This window comes from Heptranchias perlo, chromosome 24 (genome assembly GCF_035084215.1).
Source record: "Heptranchias perlo isolate sHepPer1 chromosome 24, sHepPer1.hap1, whole genome shotgun sequence".
In the NCBI taxonomy this organism is placed as follows: domain Eukaryota; kingdom Metazoa; phylum Chordata; class Chondrichthyes; order Hexanchiformes; family Hexanchidae; genus Heptranchias; species Heptranchias perlo.
The window spans coordinates 1,727,837-1,744,366 of NC_090348.1; the positions used below are offsets into that span (position 1 = coordinate 1,727,837).

The window sequence follows — 16,530 nt, forward strand, 5'->3', positions numbered from 1 at the left end:
ACACTGTCTCCATTATCCATCGCTTACACTGTGTACCCCACACTGTCTCCATTACCCATCGCTTACACTGTGTACCCCACACTGTCTCCGTTACCCATTACTGACACTGTGTACCCCACACTTTCTCCATTATCCATCGCTTACACTGTGTACCCCACACTGTCTCCATTATCCATCGCTTACACTGTGTACCCACACTGTCTCCATTACCCATCGCTTACACTGTGTACCCCACACTGTCTCCATTACCCATCGCTTACACTGTGTACCCCACACTATCTCCATTATCCATCGCTTACACTGTGTACCCCACACTGTCTCCATTATCCATCGCTTACACTGTGTACCCCACACTGTCTCCATTACCCATTACTGACACTGTGTACCCCACACTGTCTCCATTACCCATTACTGACACTGTGTACCCCACACTGTCTCCGTTACCCATTACTGACACTGTGTACCCCACACTGTCTCCGTTACCCATTACTGACACTGTGTACCCCACACTGTCTCCATTATCCATTGCTGACACTGTGTACCCCACACTGTCTCCGTTACCCATTACTGACACTGTGTACCCCACACTGTCTCCATTACCCATTACTGACACTGTGTACCCCACACTGTCTCCATTACCCATTACTGACACTGTGTACCCCACACTGTCTCCGTTACCCATTACTGACACTGTGTACCCCACACTGTCTCCATTATCCATCGCTCACACTGTGTACCCCACACTGTCTCCATTATCCATTGCTGACACTGTGTACCCCACACTGTCTCCATTGTCCATCGCTTACACTGTGTACCCCACACTGTCTCCATTATCCATCGCTTACACTGTGTACCCCACACTGTCTCCATTATCTATCGCTTACACTGTGTACCCCACACTGTCTCCATTATGCATTGCTGACACTGTGTACCCCACACTGTCTCCATTATCCATTGCTGACACTGTGTACCCCACACTGTCTCCATTATCCATCGCTTACACTGTGTACCCCACACTGTCTCCATTATCCATTACTGACACTGTGTACCCCACACTGTCTCCATTATCCATTGCTGACACTGTGTACCCCACACTGTCTCCATTATCCATTGCTGACACTGTGTACCCCACACTGTCTCCATTACCCATTACTGACACTGTGTACCCCACACTGTCTCCATTATCCATCGCTTACACTGTGTACCCCACACTGTCTCCATTATCCATTACTGACACTGTGTACCCCACACTGTCTCCATTATCCATTGCTGACACTGTGTACCCCACACTGTCTCCATTATCCATTGCTGACACTGTGTACCCCACACTGTCTCCATTACCCATTACTGACACTGTGTACCCCACACTGTCTCCATTATCCATTGCTGACACTGTGTACCCCACACTGTCTCCATTATCCATCGCTTACACTGTGTACCCCACACTATCTCCATTATCCATCGCTTACACTGTGTATCCCACACTGTCTCCGTTACCCATTACTGACACTGTGTACCCCACACTGTCTCCATTATCCATCGCTTACACTGTGTACCCCACACTGTCTCCATTATCCATCGCTTACACTGTGTACCCACACTGTCTCCATTATCCATCGCTTACACTGTGTACCCCACACTGTTTCCATTATCCATCGCTTACACTGTGTACCCCACACTGTCTCCATTATCCATCGCTTACACTGTGTACCCACACTGTCTCCATTATCCATCGCTTACACTGTGTACCCCACACTGTCTCCATTATCCATCGCTTACACTGTGTACCCACACTGTCTCCATTATCCATCGCTTACACTGTGTACCCCACACTGTCTCCATTATCCATTGCTGACACTGTGTACCCCACACTGTCTCCATTATCCATCGCTTACACTGTGTACCCCACACTGTCTCCATTATCCATCGCTTACACTGTGTACCCACACTGTCTCCATTATCCATCGCTTACACTGTGTACCCCACACTGTCTCCATTATCCATCGCTTACACTGTGTACCCACACTGTCTCCATTATCCATCGCTTACACTGTGTACCCACACTGTCTCCATTACCCATTACTGACACTGTGTACCCCACACTGTCTCCATTATCCATTGCTGACACTGTGTACCCCACACTGTCTCCATTATCCATCGCTTACACTGTGTACCCCACACTGTCTCCATTATCCATTGCTGACACTGTGTACCCCACACTGTCTCCATTGTCCATCGCTTACACTGTGTACCCCACACTGTCTCCATTATCCATCGCTTACACTGTGTACCCCACACTGTCTCCATTATCTATCGCTTACACTGTGTACCCCATACTGTCTCCATTATCCATTGCTGACACTGTGTACCCCACACTGTCTCCATTATCCATTGCTGACACTGTGTACCCCACACTGTCTCCATTATCCATCGCTTACACTGTGTACCCCACACTGTCTCCATTATCCATTACTGACACTGTGTACCCCACACTGTCTCCATTATCCATTGCTGACACTGTGTACCCCACACTGTCTCCATTATCCATTGCTGACACTGTGTACCCCACACTGTCTCCATTACCCATTACTGACACTGTGTACCCCACACTGTCTCCATTATCCATTGCTGACACTGTGTACCCCACACTGTCTCCATTATCCATCGCTTACACTGTGTACCCCACACTGTCTCCATTATCCATCGCTTACACTGTGTATCCCACACTGTCTCCGTTACCCATTACTGACACTGTGTACCCCACACTGTCTCCATTATCCATCGCTTACACTGTGTACCCCACACTGTCTCCATTATCCATCGCTTACACTGTGTACCCACACTGTCTCCATTATCCATCGCTTACACTGTGTACCCCACACTGTTTCCATTATCCATCGCTTACACTGTGTACCCCACACTGTCTCCATTATCCATCGCTTACACTGTGTACCCACACTGTCTCCATTATCCATCGCTTACACTGTGTACCCCACACTGTCTCCATTATCCATCGCTTACACTGTGTACCCACACTGTCTCCATTATCCATCGCTTACACTGTGTACCCCACACTGTCTCCATTATCCATTGCTGACACTGTGTACCCCACACTGTCTCCATTATCCATCGCTTACACTGTGTACCCCACACTGTCTCCATTATCCATCGCTTACACTGTGTACCCACACTGTCTCCATTATCCATCGCTTACACTGTGTACCCCACACTGTCTCCATTATCCATTGCTGACACTGTGTACCCCACACTGTCTCCATTATCCATCGCTTACACTGTGTACCCACACTGTCTCCATTATCCATCGCTTACACTGTGTACCCACACTGTCTCCATTATCCATTGCTGACACTGTGTACCCCACACTGTCTCCATTATCCATTGCTGACACTGTGTACCCCACACTGTCTCCATTATCCATTGCTGACACTGTGTACCCCACACTGTCTCCATTATCCATTGCTGACACTGTGTATCCCACACTGTCTCCATCATCCATCGCTGACACTGTGTACCCCACACTGTCTCCATTATCCATCGCTTACACTGTGTATCCCACACTGTCTCCATTACCCATTACTGACACTGTGTACCCCACACTGTCTCCATTATCCATCGCTGACACTGTGTATCCCACACTGTCTCCATTATCCATCGCTGACACTGTGTATCCCACACTGTCTCCATTATCCATTACTGATTCTGTGGACACAGCACTGGTTCACTCAGGTGCACTGGATCACTTGGGTACTTTGGCTCACCCAGGCCCAGCGAATACCAGAAAACCGGGCTGGATTCTTTACAGGTGCTCACTCTTACCTGGCCGATTGTCAGGTATTTATTGAACCCCATGTGGGTCCATGAAAAGAGAAGCTGAGAGGGGATAAGATAAAGGTTTGAAATGATAAAAGTTTGGACAAATTGGATCCAAGCCAGCTTTTCTGTCATGAACAGAATTTAAGCACAACGGATCATATTTACAAATTAAGGACAACAAATGCAGGGAATGCAGAAGGATTTTTTTAACTAAAAAGGTGGTGAGTATGTGAAACAGATTACTGGCACGGGGGGAGGAACAAGAAACATTAATGGGCTTCAAGAAGGAACTAGATAGGTTCTTGTCAATAAATGGGAGTCAAACCCAGTATCTCCAGATGGGGTCTAACCAGAGCTCTGTACAGCTGGAACATAACTTCACCCCTTTGTATTCCAGCCCTCTTGAGATAAAGGCCAACATTCCATTAGCCTTTTAAATTATTTTTACTATCTGTCTACTAGCTTTTAGTGATTTCTGTACTTGGACCCTAAATCTCTCTGCTCCCCCACAGTTCCGAGCTTCTCACCATTTAGAAAATACTCTGATCTCTCTTTCTTATGTCTAAAGTGGATGACCTCAACTTTCCCACATTGAACTCCATCTGCCACAGTTTTGCCCACTCATTTAATTGATCAATGTCCCTTTCCAATTTCTGCTCCCATCTGCACTATTTACTGTGTTACCTAACTCAGTGTCATCAGCAAACTTAGATATACGGCTCTCTATTCCTTCATCCAAGTCATTTATAAATATAGTGAGAAGCTGAGACCCCAGTACAGATCCCTGGGGGACACCACTCGTCACATCCTGCCAATTGGAGTACATACCCTTTATCCCCACTCTCTGTCTCCTACCTCCTGACCAATTCCATACACTATTGCCCAAAGTCAAAAATACCCCCAATAGATTATGATCCTCAAAATGACTTACTTTGCCTACAATCATACTATTGAACATATCTTCCAGCTCACTGGACATGAGAATGAGGCCTCGAATGGCTCTGTTGATATCTCTCAGGCTGGTCCTGATGATGGATATCAGACGGTTAAAGCGAAGCAGCTCCTGAACCAGCACTGTGTTCATTGATTCGCTGTACTTAGTGGGGTATCTATTCTGTTGGTTAAACAGGCGTGTTAGTACGGTACAACTGAAAGAACAATAAGAAAGAGAGAGAGGGAAAGGAACCCACAAATTCATCTGATACTAATGACCCCCGACCTCAGGAGACCATCCCCCGTTGTGTCACTTCCACTCTCACCCTGTGATTGTGATCCCTCTCACCTCTCAGTGCTTGAAATTCTAATCTGTGCTAATTTTAGTGAAGCAGTGGGCATGAGCAGAAAGTGATTCTCCTGTCAATTTACTGCCAGGTTAGGGGCAGTTTTGGGCTATGTGCCATAACCTGTTGGCAACTGGGCAGGGATTAGCCCAACTCATTCACTGCCAGCAGAGGAATCTCTCACCCCACCAATCCGAACATGGTCTGAAGCCAGAGCGGGAGCTCACTGTATCCACCAAAAGGTCTTCCACACACCTTTACTTGACAAACCGCTCGCATGTGTCGGTGCCTTAATGAAAGTGTTACACTCTGTCCTGGCTGTTCTCCCTCTCCTACTGAAAACAAAATACCTTTTCATGAAGTTAATATCTGTTTGAAATGTGCCAGCAGCAGCTCAGTGAACAGCAGCCTCACCCAGTCTAGGCAGGCTCCATGTTCAACCCCTAGCCTGTGCAGAGGCAGCTGATCTCAGGCAGTCCTCAGCACCTGTGGGTAAGGGAGGGGAACAATATTCAGTGTCCCTGCCCCTGACTGTAATCCAGCGAGCCCAGCTCATCGAGCACACACATGGGCATCAGCTGAGGCCAGTACTGGGCTGGGCTCGGATGTGCCAACGCTACTGGTCAATACCCCATACATCAGTGATGGTGATGGTCAATGATGGTGAATGATGATCAGAGATGGTCAGTGATAGTCAATGATGGTCAGTGATGGTCAATAATGGACAGAGATGGTCAGAGATAGTCAATAATGGTCAGTGATGGCCAGTGATAGTCAACAATGGTCAGAGATGGTCAGTGATAGTCAACAATGGTCAGTGATGGTCAACAATGGTCAGTGATGGTCAATAATAGACAGAGATGGTCAGAGATGGTCAGTGATAGTCAATAATGGTCAGAGATGGTCAGTAATAGTCAACAATGGTCAGTGATGGCCAATGATGGTCAGTGATGGTCAATAATGGTCAGAGATGGTCAAATGATGGTCAGAGATGGTCAGTGATAGTCAACAATGATCAGTGATGGTCAATAATGGTCAGTGATGGTCAGTGATAGTCAACAATGGTCAGAGATGGTCAGTGATAGTCAACAATGGTCAGTGATAGTCAACGATGGTCAGTGATGGTAAATGATGGTCAGAAATGGTCAGAGATGGTCAGTCATAGTCAACAATGGTCAGTGATGGCCAACGATGGTCAGAGATGTTCACTGATGATCAGTGATGGTCACAGATGGTGAGTGATAGTCAACAATGGTCAGTGATGGTCAACAATAATCAGTGATGGTCAGTAATGGACAGCAACGGTCAGTGATGGTCAACATTGATCAGTGATGGTCAGCAATGGTCAGTGATGGTCAGAAATAGCCAGAGATGGTCAGTAGTAGTCAGAGATGGTCAGTGATAGTCAATGTAGGTCAGCAATGGTCAACGATGGTCAGCGATGGCAAGTGACGGTCAACGATGGTCAGCAATGGCCAATGATGGTCAACAATGGTCAACAATGGTCAGCGATGGCCAGTGATGGTCAATGATGGTCAGTGATGGTCAACAATGGTCAGTGACAGTTAACGATGGTCAGCGATGGTCAGTGATGGTCAATGATAGTCAGTGATGGTCAATGGTGGTCAGTGGTGGTCAGAGATGGTAAGTGATGATCAGCGATGGTTAGCGATGGTCAGCGATGGTCAGTGATGGCCAGTGATGGTCAGAATTGTTCAGTGATGGTCAGAGTTGGTCAGTGATGGTCAGAGATGGTCAGGTATGATCAGTGATGTTCAGAGACAGTCACTGATGGTCAGAGATTGTCAGTGATGGTCAATGATGGTCAGAGATGGTCAGTGATAGTCAGAGATGATCAGAGATGGTCTGAGATGGTCACAGATGGTCAGAGATGAACAGTGAAGGTTAGTGATGGTCACAGGTGGTCAGAAATGGTCAGGGAAGGTCAGTGATGGTCAGGGATTATCAGAGATGGTTAGTGATGGTCACTGATGGTCAGGGATGATCAGTGATAGTCAGAGATGGTCAGCAATGGTCAGAGATGATCAGTGATGGTCAGAGATTGTCAGTAATGGTCAGGGATTGTCAGTGATGGTCAGGGATGATCAGTGATGGTCAGGGATGATCAGTGATGGTTAGTGATAATCAGAGATGGTCAGTGAGGGAGTCCAGAACAAGGGGGCGTAACCTTAAAATTAGAGCCAGGCCATTCACGGGTGATGTCAGGAAGCACTTCTTCACACAAAGGGGAGTGGAAATCTGGAACTCTCTCCCCCAAAAAAGCTGTTGGGGCTGGGAGTCAATTAAAAATTTCAAAACTGAGATTGATATATTTTTACTAGGTAAGGGTATAGAGGGTCACAGAACCAAGGCGGATAGATGGAGTTAAGGTACAGATCAGCCAGGATCTAGTTGAATGGCGGAACAGGCACGAGGGGCTGAATGGCCTCCTGCTGTTCTGATGTCACTTGGGGGAGTATCAGAGGAGGTGAGACTCTAGTAAGGATCAAAAAATGAGAGGCTCGGAGAAAACTGAGAGAGAAATTGATGAGAGAAAAAGCAACTAAAAATGAAGTGTTTATTTTATAACAGTTTCAGAAAAACCAATAATCTCTGGGTGAGGAACATGTGGGTCTGAGATCACCCAATAAATTACAAGTCTCAACCTGTGTGTGATGGCCCAACTCATTCACAGAGTGAAAGAGGGAAAATCACAGGGTAATTACTGTCAGCTACTCTGTACACCAAGATAGCAGTGACACTCGGCTGTGAGCAGCCTATCATAGCTGTGGAATGATGCATGGGAGTCACCGAGAAGGGGAAAAGGCAACATTTAAAACTAGATTAAAAAGTGAACACATAAAATATTAAGGCTTTTCTTTGGGTTTGGTACTGAATTCAACTCGGCCTGACTCTATGACTCTCTGTCACTCAGATTCACTGCTCTATTTGGAACTTACCTTTGATCACCGAGAGGCTTACTGATCAGATTAACCCCCGCATTGCCGGAAGCTGCAAGGGAGCGCAGCATATCGAGCAAGAAAATAGGGATTCAGGGGGCAAAGAAGAGGCCAGCTCTCGCTGGCTTCCTCAGTAGTCACTATTCTCCCACAGAAAATCATCGCAGATTTACAATCTCATTTCCTTCACTCCCTCTGTTTTTTTCTGCACGATAACAGAATTCAGACCTGGCGGGCAGTTTGATTTATTAAAGTAAAATCACACAGTAAAAAAACACAGCATCATTCATCCGAGTTATTTCTCACCACTACATCCTCTGTAACAAAGTCAGGGGGTATTTTGGACAGAATGTCTGTTGCCAGCTCCTGAACAATCTCAGATGACGATCTATCTCCTCCATTTACCTGCAAGGGAGGAACAGTTTGTAATTTAGAGATTGTCGATACAGTGCAGCATGTAGTGCTCCTCTCACAGAGCTCAGTTAGACCACTCCTGTTGTCTGGAACAGTCCAGCACTGAAACTGCCTCCATTATTCACAAACAACACACCAAACAGGAAATATGGCACTGTTTAATACCTGAAAGCTTACTATTTGACTTGTGTATTTCTGGACTGTGTATCCTCTGAGCATTACACTAATTAACAATGTGTGCACTGTGTACAGATCCCTTGAAGTGAATTATGGAGCTGTAATTCAATCGAGCAGTTCAGATACCAAAAACCTGATGCTTGACTGGTTTGTAAATGCCCTGTGACCTCCGAGACTGAGTTACAACGTTTAACCAGCCCCATCTCTTTGTTATTTTGTATAGATTTCCTTTCAAAAAATAAAAATGTTCATTTTAGTCCCACTTTCACCCTGGCACCCGTAAGGGGTAATGTGTATCCCGCAGGCTTATACCGAGGCATTCGATCACAGCAAGAGACTCATGTGTAGCGAACAGGCTCCTGATAAATGGAGTCATTACCAGACAGCATCTTAATCACAACTCTCAGAGAGTGGTAACCCGTGTTACGATAAGGTGGGAGTGCAATGTATTGCTCACCTCTCTGGGGAGTGTGGTCAGGATCCCATCGAAAACCTTCTGAGTTTCCTTTTGTTCTTTCGTGATATTTGCATTTTCATGCAATCCAAACACCTGGACAAGAGCAGGGCAGGAAACATTTATAGTTACTTTCTAGTTTAAATAATGGCCGTATACACATCAAACACTCCACTTCAAGGAATACTCTGAATCCAGATTATGCTCATAATTGTACAAATCTAAAAACATTTCACTATTTGATGCTATTCTGGGCACCACACTTTAAATGTCAAGGCCTTGGAGAGGGTGCAGAGGAGATTTACTAGAATGGTACCAGGGATGAGGGACTTCAGTTATGTGGAGAGACTGGAGAAGCTGGGGTTGTTCTCCTTAGAGCAGAGGGGAGATTTAATAGTGGTGTTCAAAATTATGAGGGGTTTTGATAGAGTAGAGTAGAAACTGTTTCCACTGGGCAGGAGGGTCGGTAATCAGAGGACGCAGATTGAAGATAATTGGCAAAAAAGCCAGAGGGGGAGATGAGGAGAATGTTTTTACTCAGCGAGTTGTGATGATCTGGAATGCACTGCCTGAAAGGGCGGTGGAAGCAGATTCAATAGTAACTTTCAAAAGGGAATTGGATAAATACTCGAAGGGAAATATTCACAGGGCTGTGGAGAAAGAGCAGGGGAATGGGACTGATTGGATAGCTCTTTCAAAGAGCTGGCACAGGCACGATGGACCGAATGGCCTCCTTCTGTGCTGTACGATTCAATGAATCTATGATAAGTCGCTGATAATATTTGGAGAGATGAAGGTTTTTATACTGTAGTGTGGGTTTGTACTGACTATTCAAAAATACTCACCCCAAGCCCCACACCCCCCGATCTCACAGCCCCTTACTGTACCTCTGGATCTGCATTGAGGGGTAACTGCTTTATGTATTCCAAATAACTTTCATAGCTGCTTTTTTGGGGGGAAAAGTAGATGCCACTAGGGGAGAATTTGTGGCCGTCGTCCTTGATGACACTTTGACAGTAGAAGTTCTCCAGGAGGCTGAGAAGGAGTCGTCGGTCGTGATCGTCTGTGACCCGCCCACCATAGTTACATTCACCCGTGAGGTAGATCAGCGCCTCGAGAGGAACCTGACTGTATTCATTCAAGAATATCTGTGGACACACCGCAATGGACAGGTCACTTCAACCAGAACCTCTCAAATCCCTTTCAGAAATTAAAGCCCCGATATTTACAGGAAGTGGCCGGGAAACGCGGAAATATGGGGAATGTGGAAATATGGGAAACACGGAAATACAGGAAATGCGGAGGTCCTGCTGAATTTAACAGCAGGACCTCATTTGATTCTCCATTTCCCGGCCGGCAGCCGGCCTGATTGAGAGGCTGACTGTCGGGTGGGCAGGCCTGCGGTAGAAGGCCGCAACTGGTGACTGGAGAGGAGGGAGAGTTCTCAGGGGGGTGGAGAGATCGTGAGGGAGAGATCGTGAGGGAGAGATCGAGGGGGGAGAGATCGTGAGGGAGAGATCGAGGGGGGAGAGATCGTGAGAGAGAGATCGTGAGGGAGAGATCGAGGGAGAGATCGAGGGGGGAGAGATCGTGAGGGAGAGATCGTGAGGGGGAGATCGAGGGGGGAGAGATCGTGAGGGAGAGATCGTGAGGGAGAGATCGAGGGAGAGATCGTGAGGGAGAGATCGTGAGGGAGAGATCGAGGGGGTGGAGAGATCGTGAGGGAGAGATCGAGGGAGAGATCGAGGGGGGAGAGATCGTGAGGGAGAGATCGTGAGGGAGAGATCGTGAGGGAGAGATCGTGAGGGAGAGATCGAGGGAGAGATCGAGGGGGGAGAGATCGTGAGGGAGAGATCGTGAGGGAGAGATCGAGGGGGTGGAGAGATCGTGAGGGAGAGATCGTGAGGGAGAGATCGTGAGGGAGAGATCGTGAGGGAGAGATCGAGGGGGTGGAGAGATCGTGAGGGAGAGATCGAGGGAGAGATCGAGGGGGGAGAGATCGTGAGGGAGAGATCGTGAGGGAGAGATCGTGAGGGAGAGATCGTGAGGGAGAGATCGAGGGAGAGATCGAGGGGGGAGAGATCGTGAGGGAGAGATCGAGGGGGGAGAGATCGTGAGGGAGAGATCGAGGGGGGAGAGATCGTGAGGGAGAGATCGTGAGGGAGAGATCGAGGGAGGGGAGAGATCGAGGGGGGAGAGATCGTGAGGGAGAGATCGTGAGGGAGAGATCGAGGGGGAGAGATCGAGGGGGGAGAGATCGTGAGGGAGAGATCGAGGGGGGAGAGATCGTGAGGGAGAGATCGTGAGGGAGAGATCGTGAGGGAGAGATCGAGGGGAGAGAGATCGTGAGGGAGAGATCGTGAGGGAGAGATCGAGGGGGGAGAGATCGTGAGGGAGAGATCGTGAGGGAGAGATCGAGGGGGGAGAGATCGTGAGGGAGAGATCGAGGGAGGAGAGAGATCGTGAGGGAGAGATCGTGAGGGAGAGATCGAGGGGGGAGAGATCGTGAGGGAGAGATCGAGGGAGGAGAGAGATCGTGAGGGAGAGATCGAGGGAGGAGAGAGATCGTGAGGGAGAGATCGAGGGCGGAGAGATCGTGAGGGAGAGATCGAGGGAGGAGAGAGATCGTGAGGGAGAGATCGTGAGGGAGAGATCGTGAGGGAGAGATCGAGGGGGGAGAGATCGTGAGGGAGAGATCGTGAGGGAGAGATCGTGAGGGAGAGATCGTGAGGGAGAGATCGAGGGGGGAGAGATCGTGAGGGAGAGATCGTGAGGGAGAGATCGAGGGGGGAGAGATCGTGAGGGAGAGATCGAGGGAGGAGAGAGATCGTGAGGGAGAGATCGTGAGGGAGAGATCGAGGGGGGAGAGATCGTGAGGGAGAGATCGTGAGGGAGAGATCGAGGGGGGAGAGATCGTGAGGGAGAGATCGAGGGAGGAGAGAGATCGTGAGGGAGAGATCGTGAGGGAGAGATCGTGAGGGAGAGATCGAGGGGGAGAGATCAAGGGAGGGGAGAGATTGTGAGGGAGAGATCGTGAGGGAGAGATCGAGGGGGGGAGAGATCGTGAGGGAGAGATCGTGAGGGAGAGATTGTGAGGGAGAGATCGTGAGGGAGAGATCAAGGGAGGGAGAGATCGTGAGGGAGAGATCAAGGGAGGGGAGAGATTGTGAGGGAGAGATCGTGAGGGAGAGATCGAGGGGGGGAGAGATCGTGAGGGAGAGATCGTGAGGGAGAGATCGTGAGGGAGAGATCAAGGGAGGGGAGAGATTGTGAGGGAGAGATTGTGAGGGAGAGATCGTGAGGGAGAGATCGTGAGGGAGAGATCGAGGGGGGAGAGATCGTGAGGGAGAGATCGAGGGGGGAGAGATCGTGAGGGAGAGATCGTGAGGGAGAGATCGAGGGGGGAGAGATCGTGAGGGAGAGATCGAGAGGGAGAGATCGTGAGGGAGAGATTGTGAGGGAGAGATCGTGAGGGAGAGATCAAGGGAGGGAGAGATCGTGAGGGAGAGATCAAGGGAGGGGAGAGATTGTGAGGGAGAGATCGTGAGGGAGAGATCGAGGGGGGGAGAGATCGTGAGGGAGAGATCGTGAGGGAGAGATCAAGGGAGGGGAGAGATTGTGAGGGAGAGATGGTGAGGGAGAGATCGTGAGGGAGAGATCGTGAGGGAGAGATCGAGGGGGGAGAGATCGTGAGGGAGAGATCGAGGGGGGAGAGATCGTGAGGGAGAGATCGAGGGGGGAGAGATCGTGAGGGAGAGATCGAGAGGGAGAGATCGTGAGGGAGAGATCAAGGGAGGGAGAGATCGTGAGGGAGAGATCAAGGGAGGGGAGAGATTGTGAGGGAGAGATCGAGAGAGCGGAGAGATCGTGAGGGAGAGATCAAGGGGGGAGAGATCATGAGGGAGAGATCGAGAGAGCGGAGAGATCGTGAGGGAGAGATCCAGGGGGGAGGGGTAGAGATCGCGGGGGGGTCAGCAAATCGTGGGGTGGCAGATCGCGGGTGGGGGAGAGATCGAGAGGGGGGAGAGATCGAGAGAGGGGAGAGATCGAGAGAGGGAGAGATCGCGGGTGGGGGAGAGATCGAGAGAGGGGAGAGATTGAGAGAGGGGCGAGATCGTGGGGAGGGGAGAGATCGCGGGGAGGGGAGAGATCGCGGGGAGGGGAGAGATCGCGGGGAGGGGAGAGATCGAGAGAGGGGAGAGATCGAGAGGGGGAGAGATCGTGGGGAGGGGAGAGATTGAGAGAGGGGAGAGATCGTGGGGAGGGGAGAGATCGCGGGGAGGGGAGAGATCGCGGGGAGGGGAGAGATCGAGAGAGGGGAGAGATCGCGGGGAGGGGAGAGATCGCGGGGAGGGGAGAGATCGCGGGGAGGGGAGAGATCGCGGGGAGGGGAGAGATCGAGAGAGGGGAGAGATCGTGGGGAGGGGAGAGATCGCGGGGAGGGGAGAGATCGTGGGGAGGGGAGAGATCGCGGGGAGGGGAGAGATCGCGGGGAGGGGAGAGATCGAGAGAGGGGAGAGATCGCGGGGAGGGGAGAGATCGCGGGGAGGGGAGAGATCGTGGGGAGGGGAGAGATCGCGGGGAGGGGAGAGATCGCGGGGAGGGGAGAGATCGAGGGGAGGGGAGAGATCGCGGGGAGGGGAGAGATCGCGGGGAGGGGAGAGATCGAGAGAGGGGAGAGATCGCGGGGAGGGGAGAGATCGAGGGGAGGGGAGAGATCGCGGGGAGGGGAGAGATCGCGGGGAGGGGAGAGATCGTGGGGAGGGGAGAGATCGAGGGGAGGGGAGAGATCGAGAGAGGGGAGAGATCGCGGGGAGGGGAGAGATCGTGGGGAGGGGAGAGATCGCGGGGAGGGGAGAGATCGCGGGGAGGGGAGAGATCGTGGGGAGGGGAGAGATCGCGGGGAGGGGAGAGATCGCGGGGAGGGGAGAGATCGTGGGGAGGGGAGAGATCGAGAGAGGGGAGAGATCGTGGGGAGGAGAGAGATCGTGGGGAGGGGAGAGATCGAGGGGAGGGGAGAGATCGAGGGGAGGGGAGAGATCGAGAGGGGGAGAGATCGCGGGGAGGGGAGAGATCGAGAGAGGGGAGAGATCGTGGGGAGGGGAGAGATCGTGGGGAGGGGAGAGATCGAGGGGAGGGGAGAGATCGTGGGGAGGGGAGAGATCGAGAGAGGGGAGAGATCGTGGGGAGGGGAGAGATCGAGAGAGGGGAGAGATCGCGGGGAGGGGAGATCGAGAGAGGGGAGAGATCGCGGGGAGGGGAGAGATCGCGGGGAGGGGAGAGATCGAGAGAGGGGAGAGATCGTGGGGAGGGGAGAGATCGCGGGGAGGGGAGAGATCGAGGGGAGGGGAGAGATCGAGAGAGGGGAGAGATCGCGGGGAGGGGAGAGATCGAGAGAGGGGAGAGATCGTGGGGAGGAGAGAGATCGTGGGGAGGGGAGAGATCGAGGGGAGGGGAGAGATCGTGGGGAGGGGAGAGATCGAGAGAGGGGAGAGATCGCGGGGAGGGGAGAGATCGCGGGGAGGGGAGAGATCGAGAGAGGGGAGAGATCGTGGGGAGGGGAGAGATCGCGGGGAGGGGAGAGATCGAGGGGAGGGGAGAGATCGAGAGAGGGGAGAGATCGCGGGGAGGGGAGAGATCGCGGGGAGGGGATAGATCGCGGGGAGGGGAGAGATCGAGAGAGGGGAGAGATCGTGGGGAGGGGAGAGATCGAGGGGAGGGGAGAGATCGCGGGGAGGGGAGAGATCGCGGGGAGGGGAGAGATCGAGGGGAGGGGAGAGATCGCGGGGAGGGGAGAGATCGAGAGAGGGGAGAGATCGCGGGGAGGGGAGAGATCGAGGGGAGGGGAGAGATCGCGGGGAGGGGAGAGATCGAGAGAGGGAGAGATCGTGGGGAGGGGAGAGATCGCGGGGAGGGGAGAGATCGAGGGGAGGGGAGAGATCGCGGGGAGGGGAGAGATCGCGGGGAGGGGAGAGATCGCGGGGAGGGGAGAGATCGCGGGGAGGGGAGAGATCCAGAGAGGGGAGAGATCGTGGGGAGGGGAGAGATCGCGGGGAGGGGAGAGATCGCGGGGAGGGGAGAGATCGCGGGGAGGGGAGAGATCGCGGGGAGGGGAGAGATCGAGGGGAGGGGAGAGATCGCGGGGAGGGGAGAGATCGCGGGGAGGGGAGAGATCGCGGGGAGGGGAGAGATCGAGAGAGGGGAGAGATCGAGGGGAGGGGAGAGATCGAGAGAGGGGAGAGATCGCGGGGAGGGGAGAGATCGCGGGGAGGGGAGAGATCGCGGGGAGGGGAGAGATCGCGGGGAGGGGAGAGATCGCGGGGAGGGGAGAGATCTCGGGGAGGGGAGAGATCGAGGGGAGGGGAGAGATCGCGGGGAGGGGAGAGATCGCGGGGAGGGGAGAGATCGCGGGGAGGGGAGAGATCGAGAGAGGGGAGAGATCGAGAGAGGGGAGAGATCGCGGGGAGGGGAGAGATCGCGGGGAGGGGGGTTAGGTGCGGGTTGCCAGTTCGCAGCAGGGTTGCTCGGGGGGGTCGCTGAGACACTCCTCCTGCTCCTGGCCCACGGGCAGGGCTGGAAAGGCCCTGACCTGCTGGATCTGGTCGATCTCGCCTCCCTTTAGTTGCCGGGTTTCCTGAGCCCTGGGAAACTCGGCCCACCGCCGTTAAATTCAAATGGCTGCAAAAATCTGGTGAACGGAGCCTCATTAACATATTATAATTACTGCCCCGCCCCTCGAGAGCAGGTTACTCTCCCAGCCCCGGTTAACCCGGAAGTAGGTGTGTTCGTGGTGGGATGGGGTCGGGTTTTACATTTTTAAGAATTTACCCCCCCCTCCACCCTGACTATCTCCCGCCCATCCTGGGGGGTTAAAACTCCCCCTAAATATCTGTCTTATGTTGAAGAAAGATTTGCATTTATATAGCACCTTTCACATGCTCAGGACATCCCAAAATGCTTCGCAGCCAAAGCAGCACTCCCTCAGTGAGCACTGGAGTATTGACCTGGATCACTGGCTGAAGTTTCAGAGTGGGAACTCACAGCCACCTGACTCACGGGCCAGTGTGCTCCCACTGTAAGATAAACTAACATAGGGCATCGATATAAAATTACATGGAGGAGATTTGGGACAGGGAGCAGGAGAAATGTTTTTACACAGAGGGTTGTGAGGCTGTGGATCCAGTCCGGAAGATCACGATAAAGCGAAGAACTTTCACACATCAACCACATAAACAGGACCTGATCACAGCCACAGGATATCCCAAAGTGTTCCACAGCAAATGGACTACTTTTGAAATACATTCACTGTTACTATGGAGGCACATGTGGCAGTCAATTCACACACAGTAAAGTCTCATAACTAGCAAATAACTAGCATAACTAGTAAATAACCAGCATAACTAGCAAATGA

The 16,530-nt window shown here is 51.7% G+C and overlaps 1 protein-coding gene across 1 annotated transcript in view; it reads right to left on the bottom strand.

The window, feature by feature from the left end:
- The window catches only part of LOC137341904 (dynein axonemal heavy chain 3-like), a 490,604-nt gene that overhangs the window by 30,953 nt on the left and 443,121 nt on the right, over window positions 1-16,530 (bottom strand). The window contains exons 57-60 of the mRNA XM_068005410.1: window positions 10,007-10,267; window positions 9,123-9,215; window positions 8,381-8,479; window positions 4,766-4,948 (exon numbers count right to left, since the gene is read on the bottom strand). Of these exons, the coding sequence (XP_067861511.1) occupies window positions 4,766-4,948; window positions 8,381-8,479; window positions 9,123-9,215; window positions 10,007-10,267 (636 nt within the window). The remainder of the gene's footprint in view (window positions 1-4,765; window positions 4,949-8,380; window positions 8,480-9,122; window positions 9,216-10,006; window positions 10,268-16,530) is intronic.